Source organism: Delphinapterus leucas, chromosome 2 (assembly GCF_059928025.1).
Source record: "Delphinapterus leucas isolate spDelLeu-1000000601 "Yukka" chromosome 2, BTC_Dleu_Yukka2, whole genome shotgun sequence".
NCBI lineage: Eukaryota > Metazoa > Chordata > Mammalia > Artiodactyla > Monodontidae > Delphinapterus > Delphinapterus leucas.
The window spans coordinates 78181470-78207095 of NC_143130.1; the positions used below are offsets into that span (position 1 = coordinate 78181470).

Below are 25626 nucleotides of genomic sequence, written 5' to 3' on the forward strand. Positions count from 1 at the left end.
AGTTGAGACTACAGGGTGGAAAGTGCGTGGCCTAAACCCACATGAGCAGAGAGAAGAGGCCGGCCCCCTTGAAAAAGTGATGTCCCGGGTCTTCATTTATTTTTTCTAATATAGGGCCTATCTTTAAGGAAGATTCCTTCCCAGAGGCAGTAGGAAATGGCACCACTGTGTGAGCCTCATAGCATTCTATCATGCCATTTATGCAAAGGTGATGAGGACCCACACCCAGGGACCTCACCACCCAGACAGGCTAGGGGTGCCTAGGGATGACCAAGAAGAAACAGCCCTCCATGCTTCTTCTTCAACTCTTCCTGGATTTGTGAGGATTTGAAAATGAAAGTGTGACTCCAATATCACATGGAGAAGGGCCCAATTACAGTAGGACAGGGGGCCTTATAAGACAGCATCTTCTTACATAGATTTTTAATCTTCACACTAGCACTTCAAACGCCCCAGAGTTCCAGCCTCATATATTAACTGCCTTCTTGGCATTTCCACCTGGATATTCAATGGGTCCCTAACACTTGCCAAGTCCTAAACAGAAGTCTCTCTAACGCCAACATGCAGGAAGTCCTATCAGCTTGACCTCCAAGACAGATCCTGAATCCATCCACCTCTCCCCATCTCCACCCTGACTCCCTAATCCAAGCCGCTCTGGACACCCCCAGCCTGTCTCCCTGTCTCTGTTCTTGCTTCCCTACATTCCCTTCTCCAGGCAGCAGCCAGAGTGATCTTTCTGACACACAAATCAGTCCATAAGCAACACGAGGGCAAGGGTTTTTAAACTGTTTTATTCACTAGTGTATCCTCAGCACCAAGCATATGAATGAATCCTCTAAATTCTTTTGCTTAAAATTAAATAATGGCTTCCCATCACCCCACCACCACCACCAATGACACTACAGTTCCGTTGGTCCTCTTTCTGCTCCTCCAACATGCCGAGCTTCTTCCGCCTTATGGCCTTGGAAGCTGCCGAGTCTTTTCTCTGGTATGTTCTCTTTGTGTGTCTCCTGCCCCGGCACCACCACCTCGGCTTGGCTGGTCCTTCTGTCACCCCAGTCTCAGTTCACATGTCACCTTAGACCCCCATCACCCTTCCTAAAATAGCCCCACAATCACTCTCCATCATATTATCTCATCAGAGCCCTGGACTTAGGCTGAAATTACCTCGGCTACTTAGGGTTTACTCCTATAAGCCCCACAGAATGTACAGCAGGCCTGAAAGAGGGGCCTTGCATGCCTGGGTCGCTACTTTAGCCCCAGTGCCTCTAAATAAGGCCTGACTCCCAGCAGGTAGCTGAGTAATTTGTCAATTATTTTAGCTCCATGTTCCAGGATTTGATCATCTACACTGAAGGCTCAGAGACTCTTATCTAGCTGGTGGCTGGAGCTGCTCAGGCCCTCAAAGATGGAGTCAGACAAGCTAAAATGTATTAGAGACAGGGCAGACACCTAAACACCAACTTGTTAATTTACTTTGGAAAAACTTCTATCAAATATTCAGAACTAAACAAATATTCAAACTCCATTCACTACCTTCTCCCCCTAGAGTCAAGCCACATGACAAGCCAAGTCTAGCAGGTAGAGTTAAAAGAAAAAGAAAAAAAAAATTGGATCATTATCCATAGTTAATGATATGTCAGCTTAACTGGGCCATGGGATCCCCAGACAGCTGGATAAACATTATTCCTGGGTGTGTCTGTGAGGGTGTTTCCAGAAGAGATTAGCATTTGAATCGGTGAACTTAGTAAAAGCAGAAGGCCCTCCCCAATGTGAGGAGGCATCATCCAATACACTGAGTGTCATAATAGAAAAAAAAAAAAAAAGGGGAAGGAAGGTGGAATTCGCTTTCTGCCTGACTAAGCTGGGACACTGATCTTCTCCAGCCCTCAGTGCTCCTGGGTCTCGGGTCTTCAGACCTGGAGTGGAACCTACACTATTGGTTCTCTGGCTCTCAGGCCTTGGAATTATACCACCGGCTTTCCTGTTCTCCAGATGGCAGATGGCAGATGGTGGAACTCCTCAGGCTCCATAATCATGTGAGCCAATACCTTATAGTAAATATATCCTATTTATTGGTTCTATTTCTTTGGCGGTCTCGGACTAATACACACGATAATCATCGAAGTCCCTCTGCTGATATACCTGTTCCAATGGGACAAGATCATGCAGCTGCAGGCTGAAATTCCCTTTTTAGGTAACTATATGAGGTCCAATAGCTAAGATTCTCTCCTCGTTGACAGGGCTAGATTCACACTGAACCAAGGTCCCGTCTGTCCGTCCAACTATACATTCACATTATGGTCCACACCTCTGCTGTGACTTGCCAATAAGGCCCAACTCTGCACATATCACTTGAGTTCAGCAAACTCTTCAGTAGCCCATTTGCAAATTATTAAGCTAGAAAACTATGTGTAATCTAGTCAATTAGATGAGGGTTTGATACATTTTTCCCATTTCCCACCTAAGTCAAAGCCAACACCCCAAGCCAGCCAGACATCGTGAAGCCTGAGCACATGGAAACCAAGAGTAGGTCTGCAGATTCTAATCAGCTGGGTAGCAGACCCTGCCCAAAGACATGCTGGAAAGCCCCAAGGGGACATAGGGGTCCCAACCACTTCCCTAAGCCATCAAACTGGCATGAAAGGGAAAGCTTACCCCACAAAAGAGCCATGGACTGCTTACCAGGATTTGGCTCCCAGGGGCTGATATGAGCTTAAATCAAAGGCAGTATGGATAATCCAGACGTGTATAATTCATAGTTGACTACATTACCTCTTTTGAATTTATAATGATGTTGATAATTTGTGGAAAGTTTCTGAGGAATAAGTAATTGATAACATACTCCACATAGCAAGGCAAACTGCCAATGGAGACAATGAGTCGGGATGTATTAAAACAATAGATTCTTTCATTCAACATTTATCAAGCACCTACCAGACACTAGCCCACAGAGTCATCTGTTTTGACACTGGAATCTGCTGACAGAATACGGGCAATAACTACAGGATTCTCGAAGAACCAAGGACCCCAGAGCCTTTGATTATGAAAGACTTCTTGAGCTCCTACAATGTGCTAGACACTGTACTGTGTATGTGCTAAAAATGGAAAAATTAAGACTCAGCTCTAGTTCTTGAGGATCACATAGGCTAGTGGTTTGACAATGTATTTTACTTTTCTTCCTGTATATAACCGTGTACAGAGCCACGTGATAACCATAAAGACTTACTGAGGCAAATTTACCAAGATATAGTATTAACATATCTCAATTCGACTAGCTCTATCAGGAGCCTCGACTGAGCTGTACATGTCAAGAATGGTTTCAGCTTTACTTTTATAATACAAAATCACCTGCAGGGACAGATTTTTACAAAACAAACACCCAGTAAAATTTTACTGAGTGAACTGAAAAACCAGTGTAAACCAGTCATGAAAATAACCTAAAAACCAGGCAACTTACAGAAGAAATTCATTAAGAATCTATAGACAAAAAATACACCTTTCATATCATTTAAATACAATTTGAGGATCTTCACATCTCTTTGCTTTAAATATGCATATTGCCTTTGCATAACATCCATCCTCCTAATTTTATATTGCTTATATATAAAGACTTCCTTTTAGTACTTTTAATCTACACCATGATTTCATTTTAACAGTTTGGCTACAATGTTACAATTCTGATGTCTCATTAAGCATCCTAATTTTGGTTATGTTTGGGTAAACATGCTTAGGCTCACAATACATATAAAACTATGTAACTAGTGTTTCATAAAAAAGTCTATTAAATTTCCAAACTTTCTTCTGTTACTTTATAATGATATATAATTATTACCAGTTACAAAAAAGTAAATGCTCATATATGCAAAGTAAATTTTTTTCCAGAATTAGATTTTACTCAGACTTCCCTCTCTACAACGGAAATCATCTATTCATTTGCAAACTGCACACTCCAAAAATATATGTAAATGGAAGAGTGCTGTCTGGTTAAGGGAAGAATAATCATTACATAAAATGTGTTTCAGATGGAAAAACTCACTGCATTTTAAATTATTTAAAAATCGTCTTAAATACACATTACAGAAAAATTGTGTTAAAAACACATCTTAAAGAAAAATAATTAGCAAAAGCCTAAATGACTAATGACTTTGGATTCCTAGGTATGTTTGCTATTAACTGTAATTATCTAAGCAGTTCAATGAACTCACACCAAAGGAATGAGGGGGCAGGGGAGAACTCAGTGAGAACTAAAGCTTTAATTACCTAGTTTCATGAAGAAATTCTTCCTGAGGGAGCAGAAATACTCAGAAAGCAGAGAATGACTGAATAGCACTGCCTGTCACATTTGAGAGTTGGTTACCTAAGATCGGGGTTCTAGAGGAGCTTCCAAGGGGCAAAGTAGAAAAGTGAAAGGAGCTTATCTTTGGAGTTTAACAGTCTGGGTTTCGTCTCACCACTGCCACTTACTGGCCTTGAGATCTCAGAGAAGTCTCTTCATTTCCCTGGGCCTAGGATGCCTCATCTGAAAAGGATGCAGTTTGCACAAATGACCTCAGAGTCTCTTCTAGTTCTTTTTGCTACCATAAGATCTGCAATGGGCTTCAGTCTGAAATAGGCATTTATTCACTTAACAAGCATTCATGGCATTTTGCTCTAAACATTGTGCTGGACAATGTGAAGATGAGTAAGACAAAGCTCCTTTCTTTTTTTTTAAACATCTTTATTAGAGTATAATTGCTTTACAATGTTGTGTTAGTTTCTGCTGTATAACAAAGTGTATCAGCTTATACGTATACCTATATCCCCATATCCCCTCCCTCTTGCGTCTCCCTCCCACCCTCCCTATCCCACCCTTTTCTTTTTTGAAGGGCTCCCATTCTATCAGGGGATACAGACTTGCAAAGAAACAATGTCAGTCCTAAACTGATCATAAACCTAAAGGCAAAAACTAAAATTAACTTTTTAAGTAAACAGAGCAGAAAAGCCTTGTGACCTTGGGTTAAGCAAACAGTTCTTAAGACATAACACCAAAAATATAAACCATAAAAGAACCTGATAAGCTGGACTTCATTAAAATTTGTAAAATTTGTGCTTCAAAAGACACCATCGGAAGAATGAAAATACAAGCCAAAGAATGGGAGAAAATATTTTGCAAATCACATATCTGATAAGGGACCTGTATTTAGACTATATAAAGAAAATTTACAACTCAATAACAAGACAAATAACCTAATTTAAAAATGGACTCTGGGACTTCCCTGGTGGCACAGTGGTTAAGAATCCACCTGCTAATGCAGGGAACACGGGTTCGAGCCCTGGTCCGGGAAGGTCCCACATGCCGCAGAGCAACTAAGCTCGTGCGCCACAACTACTGAGCCTGCGCTGTAGAGCCCATGAGCCACAACTACTGAGCCCATGTGCCACAACTACTGAAGCCCGTGCACCTAGAGCCCGTGCTCCGCAACAAGAGAAGCCACTGCAACGAGAAGCCCGCGCACCGCAACGAAGAGTAGCCCCCGCTCGCCGCAACTAGAGAAAACCCGCGTGCAGCAATGAAGACCCAACGCAGCCAAAGCTAAATAAATAAATTTATAAAAAATAAATAAATTGCTAAATTAAAAAAAAATGGGTTCTGACACATGCTACAACATGGATAAATCTTGAAAACATTACGCTAAGTGAAATGACCCAGACACAAAAGGGCAAATATTGTGTGATTGCACTTATGTGATAAACCTAGAATAGGGAAATTCATAGAGACAGAAAGTAGAACAGAGGTCACCTGGGGCTTGAGGTGAGAGTGGAATGGAGAATTATTGTTTAGTGGGAACAGAGTTTCTGTTTGGGACAATCGAAAAGTTTTGAAAACCGATAGTGGTGGTGGTTGCATACAACACTGTGAATGTAATTAACGTCAAAGAACTGCGCACTTTAAAATGGTTAAAGTGATAAATATCTTACACACAATAAAAAAATAATTTTTAAAAATGGGCAGAAGACTCGAGTAGACACTTTACCAAAGAAGACACACAAATGACTGATAAGGACATGAAAAAGTGCTCAACATCATTAGTCATTAGGGAAACGCAAATTAATAGTGCAACGAAATACCACTACACATCCACTATAATGACTATCATCAAAAAGACAGATAATAGCAAGTGTTGGTGAGGATGTGGAGAAACTGGAACCCTCACACATTGCTGGTAGGATTGTAAAATGGTATAGCCACTTTGGAAAATTGTTTGGCTATGTTTTAAAAAGTTAAACACAAGCTTTCTGCAAGACTCAGCAAGTCCACACCTCGCAATTTACCCAAGAGAAATGAAAATATATCTCCACACAAAGACGTGTACACACGTTCACAGCAGCTTTATTCACAATAGCTGAAAACTGGAAACAACCCAAATGTCCATCAACTAATAAACGGATAAAAGGAATGCTGCATATCCATACAATAGGATACTACTGGGACATAAATATAAATGAAATATTGATACATGCCAGAACATGGCTGAACCTCAAAAAGATTATGCTAAGTGCAAGAAGCCGGATGCAAAAGACTTCAGATTGTAAGATTCCATTTATACAAAATGTTCAGAAAAGACAAATTACTTATAGAGACAGAAAGCAGATTAGTGGTTGCCTGGGTCTGGGGTAGAAGGAGGGATTATCGGCAAACAGGCTTATATAAATTTGCGGAGTGATTGAAAGGTTTTACAACTGAACTGTGTTGATGGTTGCACAAATTGTACACTTACAATGGGTGGATTTTTGTGGCTTTTAAGTTATACCTCAGTAAAGCTATTAAAATAAATAAACACAAATCTGACATTGGAAAAAAATGAGTCTTGATTTCAGGAAGCCTAACTAAAATACAATATCCAGGGAATTCCCTGGTGGTCCAGTGGTTAGGACTCCACGCTTTCACTGCTGAGGGAGCGGGTTCAATCCCTGGATGGGGAACTAACATCCCACAAGCTGCGTGGCACAGCCAAAAAAAAAAAAAAACAATCTCCATGATGTGAAATAAAGATTTTCCTTAATCTAGTCATATATCTTTTATTCATACATTTTCAAACTACACATATAGGATACTGACATTATTCAGTGACGTTAGCCCAGGCCCTAAATGATCTTAAGCTTTCTGAATTAAATTCTGTGGTCCCTGCGACTGCTCAATAAAAACCAGTATATTTACAAACTCTAAAAATAGACAATATTGGCTTTTTATTGGGTTCATTTTAGAGAAAAATAAAGCAATAAAAGGGAGTCCGAGAAGCGATTCACATCCCTAGATTGTCTGAGTAATAAACTGTATTATATATAATCATTATGACCTAGAAACATTTAATCTGAAGCAGCAAAGGCTGACCTAGTAATTGATTTAATAGCTGTCTTCAGCTACATGAAGGGTATTACAGGGAAACTATCTGACTGGTTCTCCTCTCTTTCCCTTGAGAGCCAAACAAAACAAAAGTGATTTAGTAATCAGCAAGGTACACTGAGATTAAACACAAATAACACTGACAGTAACTGCTATCAAAAACTGGAATACATTTAATATATTTGTTCAAGCTGTTTCCTTGGCAATCCTTAAGACTAGACAAGACAGACAGCTTTGGTCTGAACACAGTACTGCTTGGGAGGGAGGCAGTAGACATGGAACAGGTCTGTGGAAAGGAACACAGCCCACCTGACTTCCACACGCCTTACCTCGATATCCCGATTCAGTTGCTTCACTATGGCAGTTATGTTTCTGATGTGCTCCTCCAAGAAAAGCCTGGCCAAGCGGTCACCTCCCCCTTTGTTTTGCATTTTCTGCAAGCTGTTGACGATGTCGTCTTTGATCCGGAAGGCATGCTCCACGAGGGCGGCCGTGGTTTTCTCGTGGCAGAGGATCCTGTCTTCCAGTTGCTCCACTAGGCTTACGGATGAGTAGGGTGCCATGGTCAGGGACTGGCTGTGTCGGGGCATCGTTCTAACTCGCCTACGGAAGGGAGCCCCACATTGTTAGGGTTGTCAATTGGGAAACAGTCATTTTTAAAGCCAGATTCAAGACTTCCCAGAAAAGGAGAGGCAAATTATCTATCCCTACAAGCTAAAGGGGATTTGAGGCAGGGTTTCTACCCGCAAAGAGTTTTCTTGGTGAGCCAGGCAGCAACTTTAAACAATGGTCCCCAGAGAGTTAAGTGCGCTGGTAGCGGGCTCCATGACCTCCCAAAGCAAGAGGCTGAAAGATCAAAGCTTATTAACAAAATTGCTGGACCTGCCCTTCTCCTCCCTCCCTCTAAAGCAGTGGCTACAAACTCAAATGCTTACAAGGGTCAGGCAGGGGACATAAATGAGTGAAGCATACCGCAGAGAATACACTAGGGAGTGGTGGGGACTTTGGAGAACTGACAGGGCATTCCTCAACTAAAGGGAGCCACAATTCTGCTCCACCCATGAGTGACCATCTGGGAATGCAGATCCATTTTTCCAGGTCATGTGATATTTCAATAAGAGGCAGGAAATGTAGGCTTGTATGTGAAGTCACCTGATTTCTTAAAATGTTAACAATTCATTAAAAAAGTATTTAAGATGATCCAGGCCAAACAATGTACTTCTATGAGCCAATTCTGGCCTATGGACACGCCACTTCTGATTTAAAAGGGTTAGCAGGGACTTCCCTGGTGGCACAGTGGTTAAGATTCCACCTGCCAATGCAGGGGACACAGGTGTAAGCCTTGGTCCAGGAAGATCCCACCTGCCATGGAGCAACTAAGCCTGTGCCACACAACTACTGAGCCTGCGCTCTAAAGCCCACGAGCCACAACTACTGAGCCTGCGTGCCACAGCTACTGAAGCTCGCGCGCCTAGAGCCTGTGCTCCACAACAAGATAAGCCACCACAATGAGAAGCCCACGCGCTGCAACAAAGAGTAGCCCCCGCTCGCCGCAACTAGAGAAAGCCCATGAGCAGAACAAAGATGCAACACAGCCATAAATAAATAAATAAATAAATTTATTTTAAAAAATAAAAATAAATAAAAGGGTTAGCAGGGGGACTTCCCTGGTGGCGCAGTGGTTAAGACTCTGCGCTCCCAATGCAGGGGGCCCAAGTTCAATCCCTGGTCAGGGAACTCAATCCCACATGCATGCTGCAACTAAGTTCGTGTGCCTCAACTAACGAGCCCACCTGCCGCAACTAAGACCCAGTGCAACCAAACAAATAAATTTTTTTTAATAAATAAATAAAAGGGTGAGCAGGGGTATCAGCCCCCAAACCTCCAGAGGTACATTTCACTGTTGACCAGAAGTGCAACTGTACTGAAGGGCTACTGTGAAATCTCCACCTGTCAGGGCCACTGAATAGTGCACAGTATCCTACAACTTAGAAGCCAGAGACGGGACACAACAGTACTACTCTTGCCCTCGAAAAAAGTCATTGTTGGATAATGTAACAGCCACAAGGCTCCTTTTATAATGATCACACCCACTAATAGCCCTCATGGAATTGGTGGAAAGAAAAAGTATACCTTAGATGCATATTTTCCATATATTATACCTTTCCTCGGTGACAAGAGAAGGAAATACAGTGCTCCGTTGGGCCATTTTCTTTTTAATAGTTCACATCTGTTGAAAAAATAAGCATTAAATTATTTAACGGTTTATATCTACAACTTAAATGACCTCTAAAGCTTATTATTAATTTACTAAGGGGATCAAAAGTTATGCTGCCATGCTGATCAATTACATTATTAATACCTTATATCTTATATACAATAGAAACAGAAGATGTCTCCAAATAAGGAGAAAAGAACCAAACATCAAAATGCTTCTGCTAGATACATCAACAAGGACTCTCAAATGGAGTTTCCTTAAGTTTTCTCACCCCATATCTGCATCTCAAGCTTGAGAAACCACTTTTAAAGAAACAACATAGTTTCTTCAATAGGCTTAGTCAGTCCTGTACTTCTCCACAGGAATGTACAGGAAACTACGTTAGGAAATTTGATCTCAGCAAATTTAGTAAATTCCGTAGCAAATTAAGAGCATTATTTAAACATTAATCTTAACAAAACAATGCATGATCAATGGGATCTGATTTGGGGGAACTTGGCTATCCACTAAGAGAATGAGAATGATACTCTTCATTAAAAGCTTCAAAGTGAAAGCAATTATACTCCAATAAAGACGTTAAAAAATAAATAAATAAATAAAACCTTGAAACTGTATTATAAGATATAATCATTCATATTACATCAGGCATATATAAGGAAGAGTTGATCATCACAATGCATTAGAAATCTGAACAAAATCGGATGGTTTTAAAAATTTCTCATTACTGGAGATTGGTTCAAGATGGCGGAGTAGAAGGACGTGCGCTCACTCCCTCTTGCAAGAGCACCGGAATCACAACTAACTGCTGAACAATCATCGACAGGAAGACACTGGAACTCACCAAAAAAGATACCCCACATCCAAAGACAAAGGAGAAGCCGCAGTGAGACAGTAGGAGAGGCGCAATCACAATAAAATCAAATCCCATAACCGCTGGGTGGGTGACTCACAAACTGGAGAACACTTATACCGCAGAAGTCCACCAACTGGATTGAAGGTTCTGAGCCCCACGTCAGGCTTCCCAAACTGGGGGTCCAGCAACAGGAGGAGGAATTACCAGAGAATCAGACTTTGAAGGCTACTGGGATTTGATTGCAAGGCTTTGACAGGACAGGGGGAAACAGACTCCACTCTTGAAGGTCACACACAAAGTAGTGTGCGCAACAGGACCCAGGGGGAAGGAGCAGTGACCCCATAGGAGACTGAACCAGACCTACCTGCTAGTGTTGGAGGGTCTCCTGCAGAGGCGGGGGGCGGCTGTGGCTCACCGCGGGGACAAGGACACTGGCAGCAGAAGTTCTGGGAAGTACTCCTTGGCATGAGCCCTCCTGGAGTCCGCCATTAGCCCCACCAAAGAGCCTGCAGGCTCCAGTGCTGGGTCGCCTCAGGCCAAACAACCAATAGGGAGGGAACTCAGCCCCACCCATCAGCAGACAAGTGGATTAAAGCTTTACTGAGCTCTGCCCACCAGAGCAACACCCAGCTCTACCCACCACCAGTCCCTCCCATCAGGAAGCTTGCACAGGCCTCTTAGATAGCCTCATCCACCAGAGGGCAGACAGCAGAAGCAAGAAGAACTACAGTCCTGCAGCCTGTGGAAAGAAAACCACATTCACAGAACAATAGACAAAATGAAAAGGCAGAGGACTATGTACCAGATGAAGGAGCAAGATAAAACCCCAGAAAAACAGCTAAATGAAGTGGAGATAGGCGACCTTCCAGAAAAAGAATTCAGAATAATGACAGTGAAGATGATCCAGGACCTCGGAAAAAGAATGGAGGCAAAGATCAAGAAGATGCAAGAAATGTTTAACAAAGACCAAGAAGAATTAAAGAACAAACAAACAGAGATGAACAATACAATAACTGAAATGAAAAACACACTAGAAGGAATCAATAGCAGAATAACTGAGGCAGAATAACAGATAAGTGACCTGGAAGACAGAATGACAGAATTCACTGCCACAGAACAGAATAAGAAAAAATAATGAAAAGAAATGCAGACACCAACATTCACATTACAGGGGTGTCAGAAGGAGAAGAGAGAGAGAAAGGACACGAGAAAATATTTGAAGAGATTATAGTTGAAAACTTGCCTAACATGGGAAAGGAAACAGCCACCCAAGTCCAGGAAGCACAGAGTCCCAGGCAGGATAAACCCAAGGAGAAACATGCCAAGACACATAGTAATCAAATTGACAAAAACTAAAGACAAAGAAAAATTATTAAAAGCAACAAAGGAAAAATGACAAATAACATACAAGGGAACTCCAATAAGGTTAACAGCTGATTTCTCAGCAGAAACTCTATAAGCCAGAAGGGAGTGGCACGATATACTTAAAGTGATGAAAGGGAAGAACCTACACCAAGAGTACTCTACCCGGCAAGGATCTCATTCAGATTCGACAGAGAAATCAAAAGCTTTACAGACAAGCAAAAGCTAAGAGAATTCAGCACCACCAAACCAGCTCTACAACAAATGCTAAAGGAACTTCTCTAACTGGGAAAGACAAGAGAAGATAAGAACCTATAAAAACAAACCCAAAACAATTAAGAAAATGGTCATCGGAACATACATATCGATAATTACCTTAAACGTGAATGGATAAAAGGCTCAAACCAAAAGACACAGGCTTGCTCAATCAATACAAAAACAAGACCCATATATATGCTGTCTACAAGAGACCCCCTTCAGACCTAGGGACACATACAGACTGAAAGTGAGGGGATGGAAAAAGATATTCCATGCAAATGGAAATCAAAAGAAAGCTGGAGTAGCAATACTCATACCAGATAAAATAGACTTTAAAATAAAGCATGTTACAAGAAACAAGGAAGGACACTACATAATGATCAAGAGATCAATCCAAGAAGAAAATATAACAATTATAAATACATATGCACCCAACATAGGAGCACCTCAACACATAAGGCAAATGCTAACAGCTATAAAAGAAGAAATTGACAGCAACACAATAACAGTGGGGGGAAAAAAAAAATAACAGTGGGGGACGTTAACACCACACTGGCACCAATGGACAGATCATCCAAACAGAAAATTAATAAGGAAACACAAGCTTTAAATGACACAATAGACCAGATACATTTAATTGACATTTATAGGACATTCCACCCAAAAACAGCAGATTACACTTTCTTCTCAAGTGCACACAGAACATTCTCCAGAACAGATCACATCTTGGGTCACAAATCAAGCCTTGGTAAATTTAAGAAAACTGAAATCATATTAATGATTTCCTTGATTTGATTGAAATCGTATCAGTCATATCTTTTCCAACCACAATGCAATGAGATTAGAAATAAATTACAGGGAAAAAATGTAAAAAACACAAACACATGGAGGCTAAACAATACGTTACTAAATAGCCAAGAGATCACTGAAGAAATCAAAGAGGAAATCAAAAAATACCTAAAGACAAATGACAATGAAAACACTACGATCTAAAATGGATGGGATTCAGTGAAAGCAGTTCTAAGAGGGGAGTTTGTAGCAATACAATCCTATCTCAAGAAACAAGAAAAATCTCAAATAAAAAATCTAAACTTACACCTAAAGGAACCAGAGAAAGAAGAACAAACAAAACCCACAGTTAGCAGAAGAAAAGAAATCATAAAGATCAGAGCAGAAATAAATGAAATAGAAACAAAGAAAACAATAGCAAATATCAATAAGACTAAAAGCTGGTTCTTTGAGAAGATAAACAAAATTGATAAACCTTTAGTCAGACTCATCAAGAAAAAGAGGGAGAGGACTCAAATCAATAAAATTAGAAATGAAAAAGGAGAAGTTACAACAGACACCGCAGAAATACAAAGCATCAAGAGGGACTACTATAAGCAATTCGATGCCAATAAAATGGACAACCTGGAAGAAATGGACAAATTTGTAGAAAGGTATAACCTTCCAAGACTGAACCAGGAAGAAACAGAAAATATAAACAGACCAATCACAAACAATGAAATTGAAACTGTGATTAAAAATCGTCCAACAGGGCTTCCCTGGTGGTGCAGTGGTTGACAGTCCGCCTGCTGATGCAGGGGACATGGGTTCGTGCCCCGGTCCGGGAAGATCCCATATGCCACGGAGCGGCTAGGCCCGTGAGCCATGGCCGCTGAGCCTGTGCGTCTGGAGCCTATACTCCGCAACTGTAGAGGCCACAACAGTGAGAGGCCCACGTACTACAAAAAACAAAACAAAAGACACAAAAAAAAATCGTCCAACAAACAGAAGTCCAGGACCAGATAGCTTCCCAGGGGAATTCTATCAAACATTTAGAGAAGCGCTAACACCCATCCTTCTCAAACTCTTCCTAAAAACTGCACAGGAAGGAACACTCCCAAACTCATTCTACAAGGCCACAATCACCCTGATACCAAAACCAGACAAAGGTACTACAAAAAAGGAAAATTACAGACCAATATCACTGATGAATATAGATGCAAAAATCCTCAACAAAATACTAGCAAACAGAATCCAACAACACATTAAAAGAATCATACACCATGATCAAGCAGGATTTATCCCAGGGATGCAAGGATCCTTCAATATATGCAAATCAATCAATGTGATACACCATTTAACAAACTGAAGGATAAAAACCATATGGTCATCTCAATAGATGCAGAAAAAACTTTTGACAAAATTCAACACCCATTTATGATAAAAACTCTCCAGAAAGTGGGCATAGAGGGAATCTACCTCAACATAACAAAGGCCACAGATGATAAACCCACAGGAAACATCATTGTCAATGGTGAAAAACTGAAACTATTTCCTCTAAGATCAGAAACAAGACAAGGATGTCCACTCTCGCCACTCTTACTCAACATAGTTTTGGAAGTCCTAGCCACAGCAATCAGAGAAGAAAAAGAAATAAAAAGAATACAAATTGGAAAAGAAGAAGTAAAACTGTCACTGTTTGCACACGACATGATACTATACATAGAGAATCCTAAAGATGCCACCAGAAAACTGCTAGAGTTAATCAATGAATTTGGTAAAGTTGTGGGATACAAAATTAATGCACAGAAATCTCTTGTATCCCTATACACTAACAATGAAAGATCAGAAAGAGAAATTAAGGAAACAATCCTATTCACCACTGCAACAAAAAGAATAAAATACCTAGGAATAAACATAATTAAAGAGGTAAAAGAGCTGTACTCAGAAAACCATAAGACATTGATGAAAGAAATCAAAGATGACACAAAACAGATGGAGAGAAATACCATGTTCTTGGATTGCAAGAATCAGTATTGTGAAAATGACTATACTACCCAAAGCAATCTACAGATTCAATGCAACCCCTATCAAATTACCAATGGCATATTTTACAGAACTAGAACAAAAAATCATAAAATTTGTATGGAGACACAAAAGACCCCGAATAGCCAAATCAATCTTGAGAGAAAACAACAGAGCTGGAGGAATCAGACTCCCTGACTTCAGACTATACTACAAAGCTACAGTAATCAAGACAATATGGTACTGGCACAAAAACAGAAATATAGATCAATGGAACAGGATAGAAAGCCCAGAGACAAACCCATGCACCTATGGTGAACTAATCTATGACAAAGGAGGCAAGGATATACAATGGAGAAAAGACAGTCTCTTCAATAAGTGGTGTTGGGAAAACTGGACAGCTACATGTAAAAGAATGAAATTAGAACACTCCCTAACACCATACACAAAAATAAACTCAAAATGGATTAAAGATCTAAATGTAAGATGTGACACTATAAAACTCTCAGAGGAAAACATAGGAAGGACAATCTTTGACATAAATCACAGCAAGATCTTTTTTGACCTACCTGCTTGAATAATGGAAATAAAAACAAAAATAAACAAATGGGACCTAATGAAACTTAAAAGCTTTTGCACAGCAATGGAAACCATAAACAAAACGAAAAGACAACCCTCAAAATGGGAGAAAATATTTGCAAACGAATCAACGGACAAAGGATTAATCTCCAAAATATATAAACAGCTCATGCAGCTCAATATTAAAAAAACAAACAACCCAATCAAAAAATGGGCAGAAGACCTAAGTAGACAATTCTCCAAAGAAGACATACAGATTGGCCAAGAGGCACATGAAAAGACGCTGAACATCACTAGTTATTAGAGAAGTGCAAATCAAAACTACAATGAGATATCACCTCACACCGGTTAGAATGGGCATCATCAGAAAATTTACAGACAACAAACAAATGCTGGAGAGGGTGTGGAGAAAAGGGAACCCTCTTGCACTGTTGGTGGGAATGTAAATTGATACAGCCATTATGGAGAGCAGTATGGAGGTTCCTTAAAAAACTAAAAATAGAATTACCATATGACCCAGCAATCCCACTACTGGGCATATACCCAGGAAAAACCATAATTCAAAAAGACACATGTACCCCAATGTTCACTGCAGCACTATTTACAATAGCCAGGTCATGGAAGCAACCTAAATGCCCATCAACAGACGAATGGATAAAGAAGATATGGTACATATATACAATGAAATATTATTCAGCCATAAAAAGGAATGAAATTGGGTCATTTGTAGAGACGTGGATGGACCCAGAGACTGTCACACAGAGTGAAGTAAGTCAGAAAGAGGAAAACAAATACCATATATTTAACACATCTATGTGGAATCTAGAAAAATGGTACAGATGAACCAGTTTGTAAGGCAGAAATAGAGACACAGATGTAGAGAACAAATGTATGGACACCAAGGGGGGAAAGCGGGGGCGATGGGGGGATGGGATGAACTGGGAGATTCGGATTGACATGTATACACTGATGTGTATAAAATGGATAACTAATAAGAACCTGCTGTATAAAAAATAAATAAAATAAAATTCAAAAAAAATTTCATTACTTAGGTTTCTCAATACTGTTGTTAATTGCCTTAAAACAATGCCTAGTAACTGTGATCTGATTCAGTAATTAGTTCTCATTTAGATGTTGGATTCAAAAAGCATTTCTGATTGAAACCATTGTTTTGGCATCATCTATCCAGTATGTTATTTTTAGAGTTTCAGAATGTGAACATTTGACTTTTCTAGACAAAGAATTTTGAATTTAAACAAAATGCATTTAAGAAAAAAAGTGATTCAGGCCAAACAATCTATAATGCCAAAGGAGTTCTTCAGTATTAAAGATAATAATTTTTGCCATTTAGACTACAAAAAATAAGCCAGTGTGAAAGATGTTAATATTTAGAATCACAGAATCTTTACAATTCTGAAGTTGTAAAATAACTTAGCTGAAGTGTTAATCTATAGAATAACCCAACCTAAGAGACATTTGGCATCTATTATGTAGACAACCTAAACAGGTAAGATAAAAATCCCCTCCCTCAAGGGCTTCACAGCCTACAGAGAAAGGCAGACATCCCCACGAACCAGGAAACACCGGAATAACTGGCTAACTAATCATATGGACAGAAACGCATGGGGAGAAAACACTAACTCAAAAAGTTATATTCACCCTATTTCCACTGCAGCATTATTTAAAATAGCCAAGATATGGACACTACCTAAGTGTGATGAATAGATAATGTGAGATGTACACACACATACACACCCCACGCACACGCAAATACATACACACATGCACAGTGGAATACTATTCAGCCAGAAAAAAAGAATAAAATCTTGTCATTTGCAACTGTATGATCTTACTTTAAATCTTAAAAAACAAAACAAACACATAAAAACCCCACCAAACTTATAGACACAGAAAACGGAATGATCGTTGCCAGAGCCAGGCACTGGGAAGTAGGCAAAATGGGTGAAGGGGGTCAAAGGAACAGACTTGCAGCTATAAAATAAATAAGCCATAGGAATGTAATGTCAGCATGATGTCTATAGTTAATAATACTGTATTGCATATTTGAAAGATCCTAAGAAAGTAAATCTTAAAAGTTCTCATCATACACACAAAAAATTTTGTAACTATGTGTGCTGACCGATGTCAACCAGACTTATTGTGGTGATCATTTTGTAATATATACAAATATAGAGTCGTTATGTTGTATACCTGAGACTAATATAATGCTATATGTCAATTATACCTCAACGTAGAAAAAAATATTTTTAACATTAAAAAAAAAAAAAACATGGGGAGGAAAAAGGGAGAGGGCTTTGTTTTTTTCCTGGGTAGCAACTAGCTCAGGGAAGAACTGATGAGAATGAGTAGGCGTTCCCAAAGTAGAGAACAGAGAGGTTGTGCCATACTTTCTCTGTGCCACACTCCGGGATTCCCTCTACTTCCTTTACTCTCAACACACCCCAGCCTAACCCCTTCTTCAGCCTCATCCCTGGCCACTCCATACCAGAGCCCAGTTAACTCTAACCCACCCCAAAGCCACGCCACCTACCACTGTCCTGCAGCACGTTGCTGCCATCATACCTTTGCCTGTGTGCTCCATCAGAAATGCTCTTCCCACCTCTGCCTGCCGAGAAAACTCGTACTAATCCTGTAAGGCCCCACCAGCCCTTCAATTCAATAAAATGGCTCCCTCGTGTGTATCCTTTAGCTCTTTATTCTGTGTGCTTTATACTACTTACTATGTCCTATTATTCTTAGCTGTTTAATAGTCTGTCTCCCCTACTAACTTATATGCTCCTTCAGGGCATGTTTCAAATCTTAACGGACACAGAGCTGACCTACGAGAATCCACACAATGGACTTCCCTGGTGGCGCAGTGGTTGAGAATCTGCCTGCTAATGCAGGGGACATGGGTTCGAGTCCTGGTCGGGGAAGATCCCACATGCCGCGGAGCAACTGGGCCCGTGAGCCACAACTACTGAGCCTCCGCGTCTGGAGCCTGTGCTCCGCAACAAGACAGGCCGCGACAGTGAAAGGCCCGCGCACCGCGATGAAGAGTGGCCCCCCGCTCTCTGCAACTAGAGAGAGCCCTCGCACAGAAACGAAGGCCCAACCCAGCCAAAAATAAATAAATAAATAAATATTTTTTTTAAAAAAGAATCCACACAATGACAGCATGATTAGCGTTCCAGTATCAGAAATTGCAGCAATAAAGGCATCAGCGAATACGGTTTAGTTAAAAGTATAGTTCTCTACTGAGACCGAATCCCAAACATTAGTCACTCAATATAATACCTGGGAATGAATGGAGACCTTTGCAATGCCTTCTTCTGAAAGTCATTTCATCCACCTGGAATTATCCTGCCTGAGCTACAGAAGCCCAGCTACATCCCCTTTCTGAAAAAGAAGTCTACCCACCACTCATTGTCTGAGATTGCTTTTCAATAACACACCTCCCTGTAACAAACCAAGCACTATGCACTCTCTGTGAGAGAAAATGTCACATGGCATGAGTCCACAACACACACTGACGTCTGTTCAGAATTGGTGCCCTTTTCATGAGTGTGGTGGGCAAGTGTTTATCTGTTAGGTCTCTTGATTGGTTAGTATCATGATTCTTTGCCAGAACAAAGGGATCTATATTCCTAATGAATAAGGATTAAAAATAAATGTCATTGGATTAAGTGACTTATCAAAAATTGTTTCCAGATCTTCCTATTAATTCTGGCTCTCTTGCCTGAGGGCATCAGCTCTTGCATGTTTATAAATCTCATCTCTAGCACCACAAGTGGGTCTGCAACACTATCAGGCAGGTCTGGGTCGTACACTGTTTTGATCGTGCCATATTTTGCTGTTATAATATCAATCTCCAGTTTATGAGTTTAAAAACTTGGGGAAATCAGGGGAAGGGACAGGTAGGTAGAGCAATGACAGAAGAATTGAAAGAAATAAGAGAAAGTAAAATTACAATGCCCAAAATATGCAATACATCAACAGAATTTGGAGGTTAAAAGAAGAGTAAAGGGAAATGCTATTATCTAAACCAAAATAGTTATTTCTGATTATAAGCATTCTGAGATATTCTCAGATACATATATAGTATTTAATGACAAAAGGAAACATTAACCCCAATAAATTTTTCTATTTTTGTAAGTAAGATGACACTGGATAGAAATACCTACATATCATTTTAATGTAAAATGATACATGAACTTAACAAATTAAAATGACAATTTTTACGGAAACATTAAAATTTAGTTTTTCAGTTTACTATTACAATACAGCACTGATGTGTTCTGCTGAGTGTCAGAATTAAAAAAATAGGCAAAGCATTTATGAATTAAGTCGTTGTAATGTGGTGGTGGGGGAAAAAAAAAGCTGATTTCCTTATAGTTAAAAATAGAGTGAAAGGAGAGAGGGTGGAGAACAGTGGAAGGCGTGTCTAGGAAGACAGGTGGGAGTGTTCCTTAACTGATCTCTGAGGCCAGGCTCAGGCTTGGACTCTGTCCTGGGGCAGCAAGGACTGATCAGGGATGGGAAACTCAAGGGCAGTGAACAGCCAGCGGCGAGAGCATCTCAGAATAGGGGAGAGGTTGCAGTGGCAGATGCTGGACCAGGAATCCCTCCTGGGAGGGACAGGATGGGGCCCAGGAGGGAAGAGGGGCTGAGGGTTCCCTCAGAGCCTCTTTACTCCTTTCTCTCCATTGCTATTCAGCTCTTCTCCCTCCCCTCTCACTGCCTCCTCTCGCTTGATTTTCTCTTTTCCTCCCACTCACCCCTCTCCATTCATCTTCTTTTGCTCTTTCCCTCTTCTTAACTTTCTCTTTCCACAGTCCATTTTCCTTCCCTCTACCATCTCTCCTTTCCCTCCTTTGCGCTCTCCCTTTCCACAGCTACAGTCCAACATACTTTTCCATCGTGGAAGACATGGGTGGTGGGGTCAGGAAGGTCCTTATTTGAAGCCCGGCTTCCCCAATAACTATGATCCTAGTGGGCTTGTCGGGTTGGGGACCACAGAACTAATAGCTGCTCCCTCTTTGGAGTGCTGACCCCATGTCAGGCATTCATGCAGCATGGTTGTGCGCATTAACGGAATTCATCCTCACAATCATTCGTGAAGGGTCTGATCTTATCACCTCCATTTAACCAGAGGAAACAGAGACCTAGAAATGTTCAGCAACTGGCCCGATGTCACAGGAAGGAAGAGAGCAGGGATCTGAGCCTAGGGCCCCGGCCTTTTCATCAGCAGGCATCACTCATAGAGAGGTGGTGGGGTGTCCAGAACAGAGTCTGGCCTCGGGGCACTGGATATGCTTCCAAAAAGGGCTGTTCCTTTCTCTTCCCTGCTTAATGTCCTTTCATCACATCTGACAGAAAATATATCTGTTTTTTAAAGTAAAACTTTATATAAAAGGTTCAGCAAATATAGTATTCATTTGTTTAAAGCCCTATTATATTGTTTATTGTGGTGGGTTAGTGGGGAAATCATTAGGTACTTGCTATCACCCTTTCATTTGGCCAAAGCTGTTCCTCCGGCACCGATGTGTGCTGAGGTTACAGCTGGACTGAAGCCACGCTACTGTCACTTGTGTTTTTGAAACCAGAGCACATACATTAAAAAAACAATTTGCGGGAATACCCTGGCGGTCCACTGGTTAGGACTCTGCACTCTCACTGCCGAGGGCCCGAGTTTGATCCCTGATCACGGAACTAAGACCCCACAAGCCTCGCAGCACAAGCCACACACACACACACACACACACACATACTTTGTATGAAGAAATTTGGAACATTTTAAAAAACACCTTTCCTTAAACTGAAAAATGCTTTTTGTGATTAATAAAGTAATATAATTTAAAAATTTAGGCTGTACATAAAGGTATGAAGAATAAATTGAAAATCACCACTCAGAGAGTGTTGATATTTACATCAATTTACCTTGTTTTAAGATCTCTCTTCAGGATACATATAATTTTCCTTTATGAAAAAAAGTGAAATCCTACTCTATACTATGTGTACCCTGCATTTCCTAAATAACACTATATCCTGAACTTCTTTCTGTCAATATGTAAAGATACATATCACAATTTTTAATGCCTGCATAATATTCCATTAAATGGACTTATCATACTCGTTAGGCAGCCCCTGACTGATGGATATCTACACTGAAATACTATGTATAGTCCGGGTTTAGTTCAACTTTTTGGTGTCTTGTTTTCCTTTTCTTTCCTTTGTTCTACAAAATGACACAGGTAGTATAAAAAGTCAGTGGGGCAGATTGCAAGCTACTTTCAAAACTGAAGTTAAGGTGAGACACTGACAATGAAACCTAAAGAATCAAGGAGGGATGAAATCAGCAGATCTGTAAGAACAACCCAAGATACTGCCAATACTCCCAGCGGTAACAAGGCAAACAGTCATCACACCTGTGCTCACTGGCTCACTGTCAGTCTTTGGCTCTATACTGTGAGCTCCAGGAGTTGTACTGTCCACAGCTCAGTCCCAAGCACCTGGCACATAGCTGATCAATAAGTGTTTGCTGGATGAATGAATCTCAAGGAGAGATGACTACAATGAAGTCATTTCAAAATGCTGAATTTAATCAATTGAATTATATTCCAACTAGAGACTTAATGGGCAACCAGAAAGGGAGATGGGACACACAGCATGTCTAGTAAAAGCAGAGTATGGAGAGGCAAAGTTGATCAGTGTTTCCAAGAACCTAAGAAACTGGGGTAGCAGGAAGAACCCTATTATGGAGAGGGATGCATGAAGCTGTCAGGGCTCAATGACACTGGCCACTCAGATGATCCTGTCACTCCTCTTGCCTGAGCCCGCACTCACCAAGCACATCATTTAGCTTCCCATGTGGATGTGCACAAAAGGAGAAAACACAGGAATCAGCAAACTCGAGCCCCAGGCTACCTGCCAGTTTCTCTTCTCATCATGAATTAGTATTCTGACGTGACACCTCTGATGAGAACTGGACTTGGGTAAGTCAGTCTTCTGAAATCTGAACGTCTCTGACTGCCCTAACAGTGCTGAGTATTTAAACCATGACACTGAAACATGGGACCTATTGTGAAGGCCAGATTCCTGCAGAGGTGGCCCCCATGCTCCTAACCTCCGGGAATTCATACCTGGGTAAACCCCTCCCCTGAGTGTGGTGGGACCTGGGACTTGCTCCTAACCAACAGAATACAGCAGAGGCCAGCCAAGGGGCAGTCACCTGGACCCTGTCGGTAGGTGCAGTCAGCTGGGACTCTGACACCAAATTATACAGGGTATACTTCTGATTACTGGGAAGAGAATATTTCTTTCATAATCTAACTTTTAAGTCACTTAATAGATATCTAAATGGTTGCGTTAGAAAAATCTCAAAAGGATATTGTAGAAGGACTTCCCTGGTGGCACAGGGGTTAAGATTCTGCCTGCTAATGCAGGGGACATGGGTTCGAGCCCTGGTCCGGGAAGATCCCACATGCCACAGAGCAACGAAGCCTGTGCGCCACAACTACTGAGCCTGCTCTCTACAGCCCGCAAGCCACAGCTACTGAGCCTGCGTGCCACAAGTACTGAAGCCCGCACGCCTAGAGCCCGTGCTCCGCAACAAGAGAAGCCACCACAATGAGAAGCCCGCATAATGCAATGAAGAGTAGCCCCTGCTCACCGCAACTAGAGAAAGCCCGCACGCAGCAACAAAGACCCAACGCAGCCAAAAATAAATAAAATTTAAAAATAAAAAATTTTTTAAAAAGAATAGTATAGAAAGAATAAGAACTTTAACAGTTTCTTTCCTAACACTGGCTCTGTTCTGGCCAGTGGAAGAAAATTATAAAATAAATCTAATTTGCTGCAAGAGATAAAAACACAAGAGATACCAATTTAACCCATCAGATTGGCAGACTGAGTATAGACAGGAGCACATGTGGGACAATGGGAACACCAGGTGGGAATGTGAAGTACCACCACTTTGGAAAGTAATCTTCAATATCTAGTAAAGCTGAAGATGCACAAACCTCATGACCCAATAATTCCACTGCTAAGAAATACCCAAAAAGCTTCTCACACAGGTCCACAGGAGACCTTTAGAAGAGTACTTAAGGCAGCACTGTTTTCTAAGAGCAAAAAAGTGGGCAGAGAGGGGGTACTGAACACCCATCATCAGGCAAATGGATGGATAAACTGTGATATATTCATACAGTGAAAGAACAAACAGTTGTGGAAACAACTGGATTAGAATTACAAGTCCCAACACGAACGACTCTCACAAATACATTAAGTAAAAAAGCAAGCTGAAGAAGGGTATGGACACTATGATGACATTTTCATAAAAGTTTAAAATATGCCAAATCTATAACATCTAAAGACGAATGTAGAAATGACAAACACCAAATCAACGTCATATTCATCTCTGAGTGGGAGACAGAGGACTACAGGGGGCTTCAACTAAATGCACACTGTTTAACTTCTTCCATTTATTTTTCATTATATCATCAAAAAAGAAAGAAAATTACTTCTTCCTGCCCTCACTTAAAAAAACCCAAATCTGGGCTTCCCTGGTGGCGCAGTGGTTGAGAGTCCGCCTGCGGATGCAGGAAACAAAGGTTCGCGCCCTGGTCCGGGAAGATCCCACATGCCTCGGAGCGGCTGGGCCTGTGAGCCATGGCCACTGAGCCTGTGCGTCCGGAGCCCGTGCTCCGCAATGGGAGAGGCCACAGCAGTGAGAGGCCCACGTACCGCAAAAAAAAACACCCCAAATCTGCAAAGACCATGAGCTTGAAGCGAGTCAAACTGTTAGTCCCTCAGGACATGCACAGAACTCAATCTTGCCCTGTACATTCTGGGGACCACCAAATTAGAATTACAGGGCAACAGTAACTAATCTCCATCAAATCTCTACCCTTCACGCCTTTTTCCATACTGAATATGTGATCTTATCTAGATGTCAACATTTTCTATAAATGGTTATTGGTTAAATGTCCAACAACAAAATAGTTAATTAAAACATGGAACATCCACTCAAAAGGATACCAATAGCTCTTTAAAATAATGGTTACAAAGAGTATGAAGTAACATAGAAAATATTTACTAGCTATAACGTTACTTTTTTTTTTTTTTTTTAAGAACAAGATTTGAAACTGGATTTTCAGTGCTATATAGAACCATAACCAGGGCCTGGGAACAGAGCTTTGCCCTGTGGCACAATTTAGGTGGTTCAAACATTTTATGAGCTTAGAGGACCCTTCAAATTTTTAAGTTCTACCCCTGCCATCTTCCTCTCCAAGGTGGGGAGCTTGCCCGACCCTGGGCCAGCAGAGATGGATGAGTTATCAAGGACAAGCCCCTCTGTGTGCATAGGCCACCCTCACCTGCCTTCACCCTTCTCCCATCTGACCACCAGGGGCCCCTCTCTGCAGGAACGCATGCTCCCTTGACTTGTGGCCACCTTCAGTGCTACTTCCCTACCCCACCCCTGCGTCAAATCGCTAAGATTGTTCTATAGTGTGAAGAGCCGGTATCTGCGTAAATGATGTGTTTTCAGTACTAAGAGGAGGCAGAGGGCTGTGCAACCGAGGCCAGGGATGACTAATTCAAAAGCCAAAGCACTGATAAGAAGGTCAAAGAAGGACCACTGGTAATAGCAGGAACTTTCCATAAATTAATAACGGGTCTCAGACTGGGGGAGTGCCTCCTAATTATGTACAAAGAAAATGAAACAGCATAAATAAGCACACCCTGTCTCCTTCTTAAGAGGCAGTTCCCCTCTCCCTATGTCTGGCCGGAATTTTGGAGAAGGGATGAGCCATCTTTAGGAGGCAGGAGATAGATGGGCCCCTGGGCCAGACAGCTGGTGTCTGTCAAGTGGAGTAAAACTGAAGCTTTGTTCTCACCCAGACACTCCAAGGACAAAGCTAGTGGCAGAAGCTGAGTTCTGCTAAAGTAAAGAGATAAGATGCCCACTCCTGAGGTCAAGGAAAACTTCCCTGTCTGCACATGCGCAGGAAGGCGCCTTGGGGGTCAAAAAGGGAGGGGGTGTCACCCCATCGTAAGTGTGGAATGCACCCACAGGCCTCTGCGGAGGGATCCATCTTAGCAAAAAGTTGCGCACACATCTTGGGGAGGGTCCTAGGCCCAGTCAGGTGTGAAAAAAGAAACGAGATAATTGGCCAA

At 41.3% G+C, this 25626-nt stretch overlaps 1 protein-coding gene across 1 annotated transcript in view; it reads right to left on the reverse strand.

The window, feature by feature from the left end:
* FAM81A (family with sequence similarity 81 member A) overlaps positions 1–24936 on the reverse strand; it is a 71157-nt gene extending 46221 nt beyond the window's left edge. Inside the window, exons 1-2 of the mRNA XM_022579653.2 lie at positions 9521–24936; positions 7717–7990 (exon numbers count right to left, since the gene is read on the reverse strand). Coding sequence (XP_022435361.1) covers positions 7717–7990; positions 9521–9540 — 294 coding nt within the window. The 5' untranslated portion in view covers positions 9541–24936. The remainder of the gene's footprint in view (positions 1–7716; positions 7991–9520) is intronic.
* Between the last annotated feature and the right edge of the window lie 690 nt (positions 24937–25626).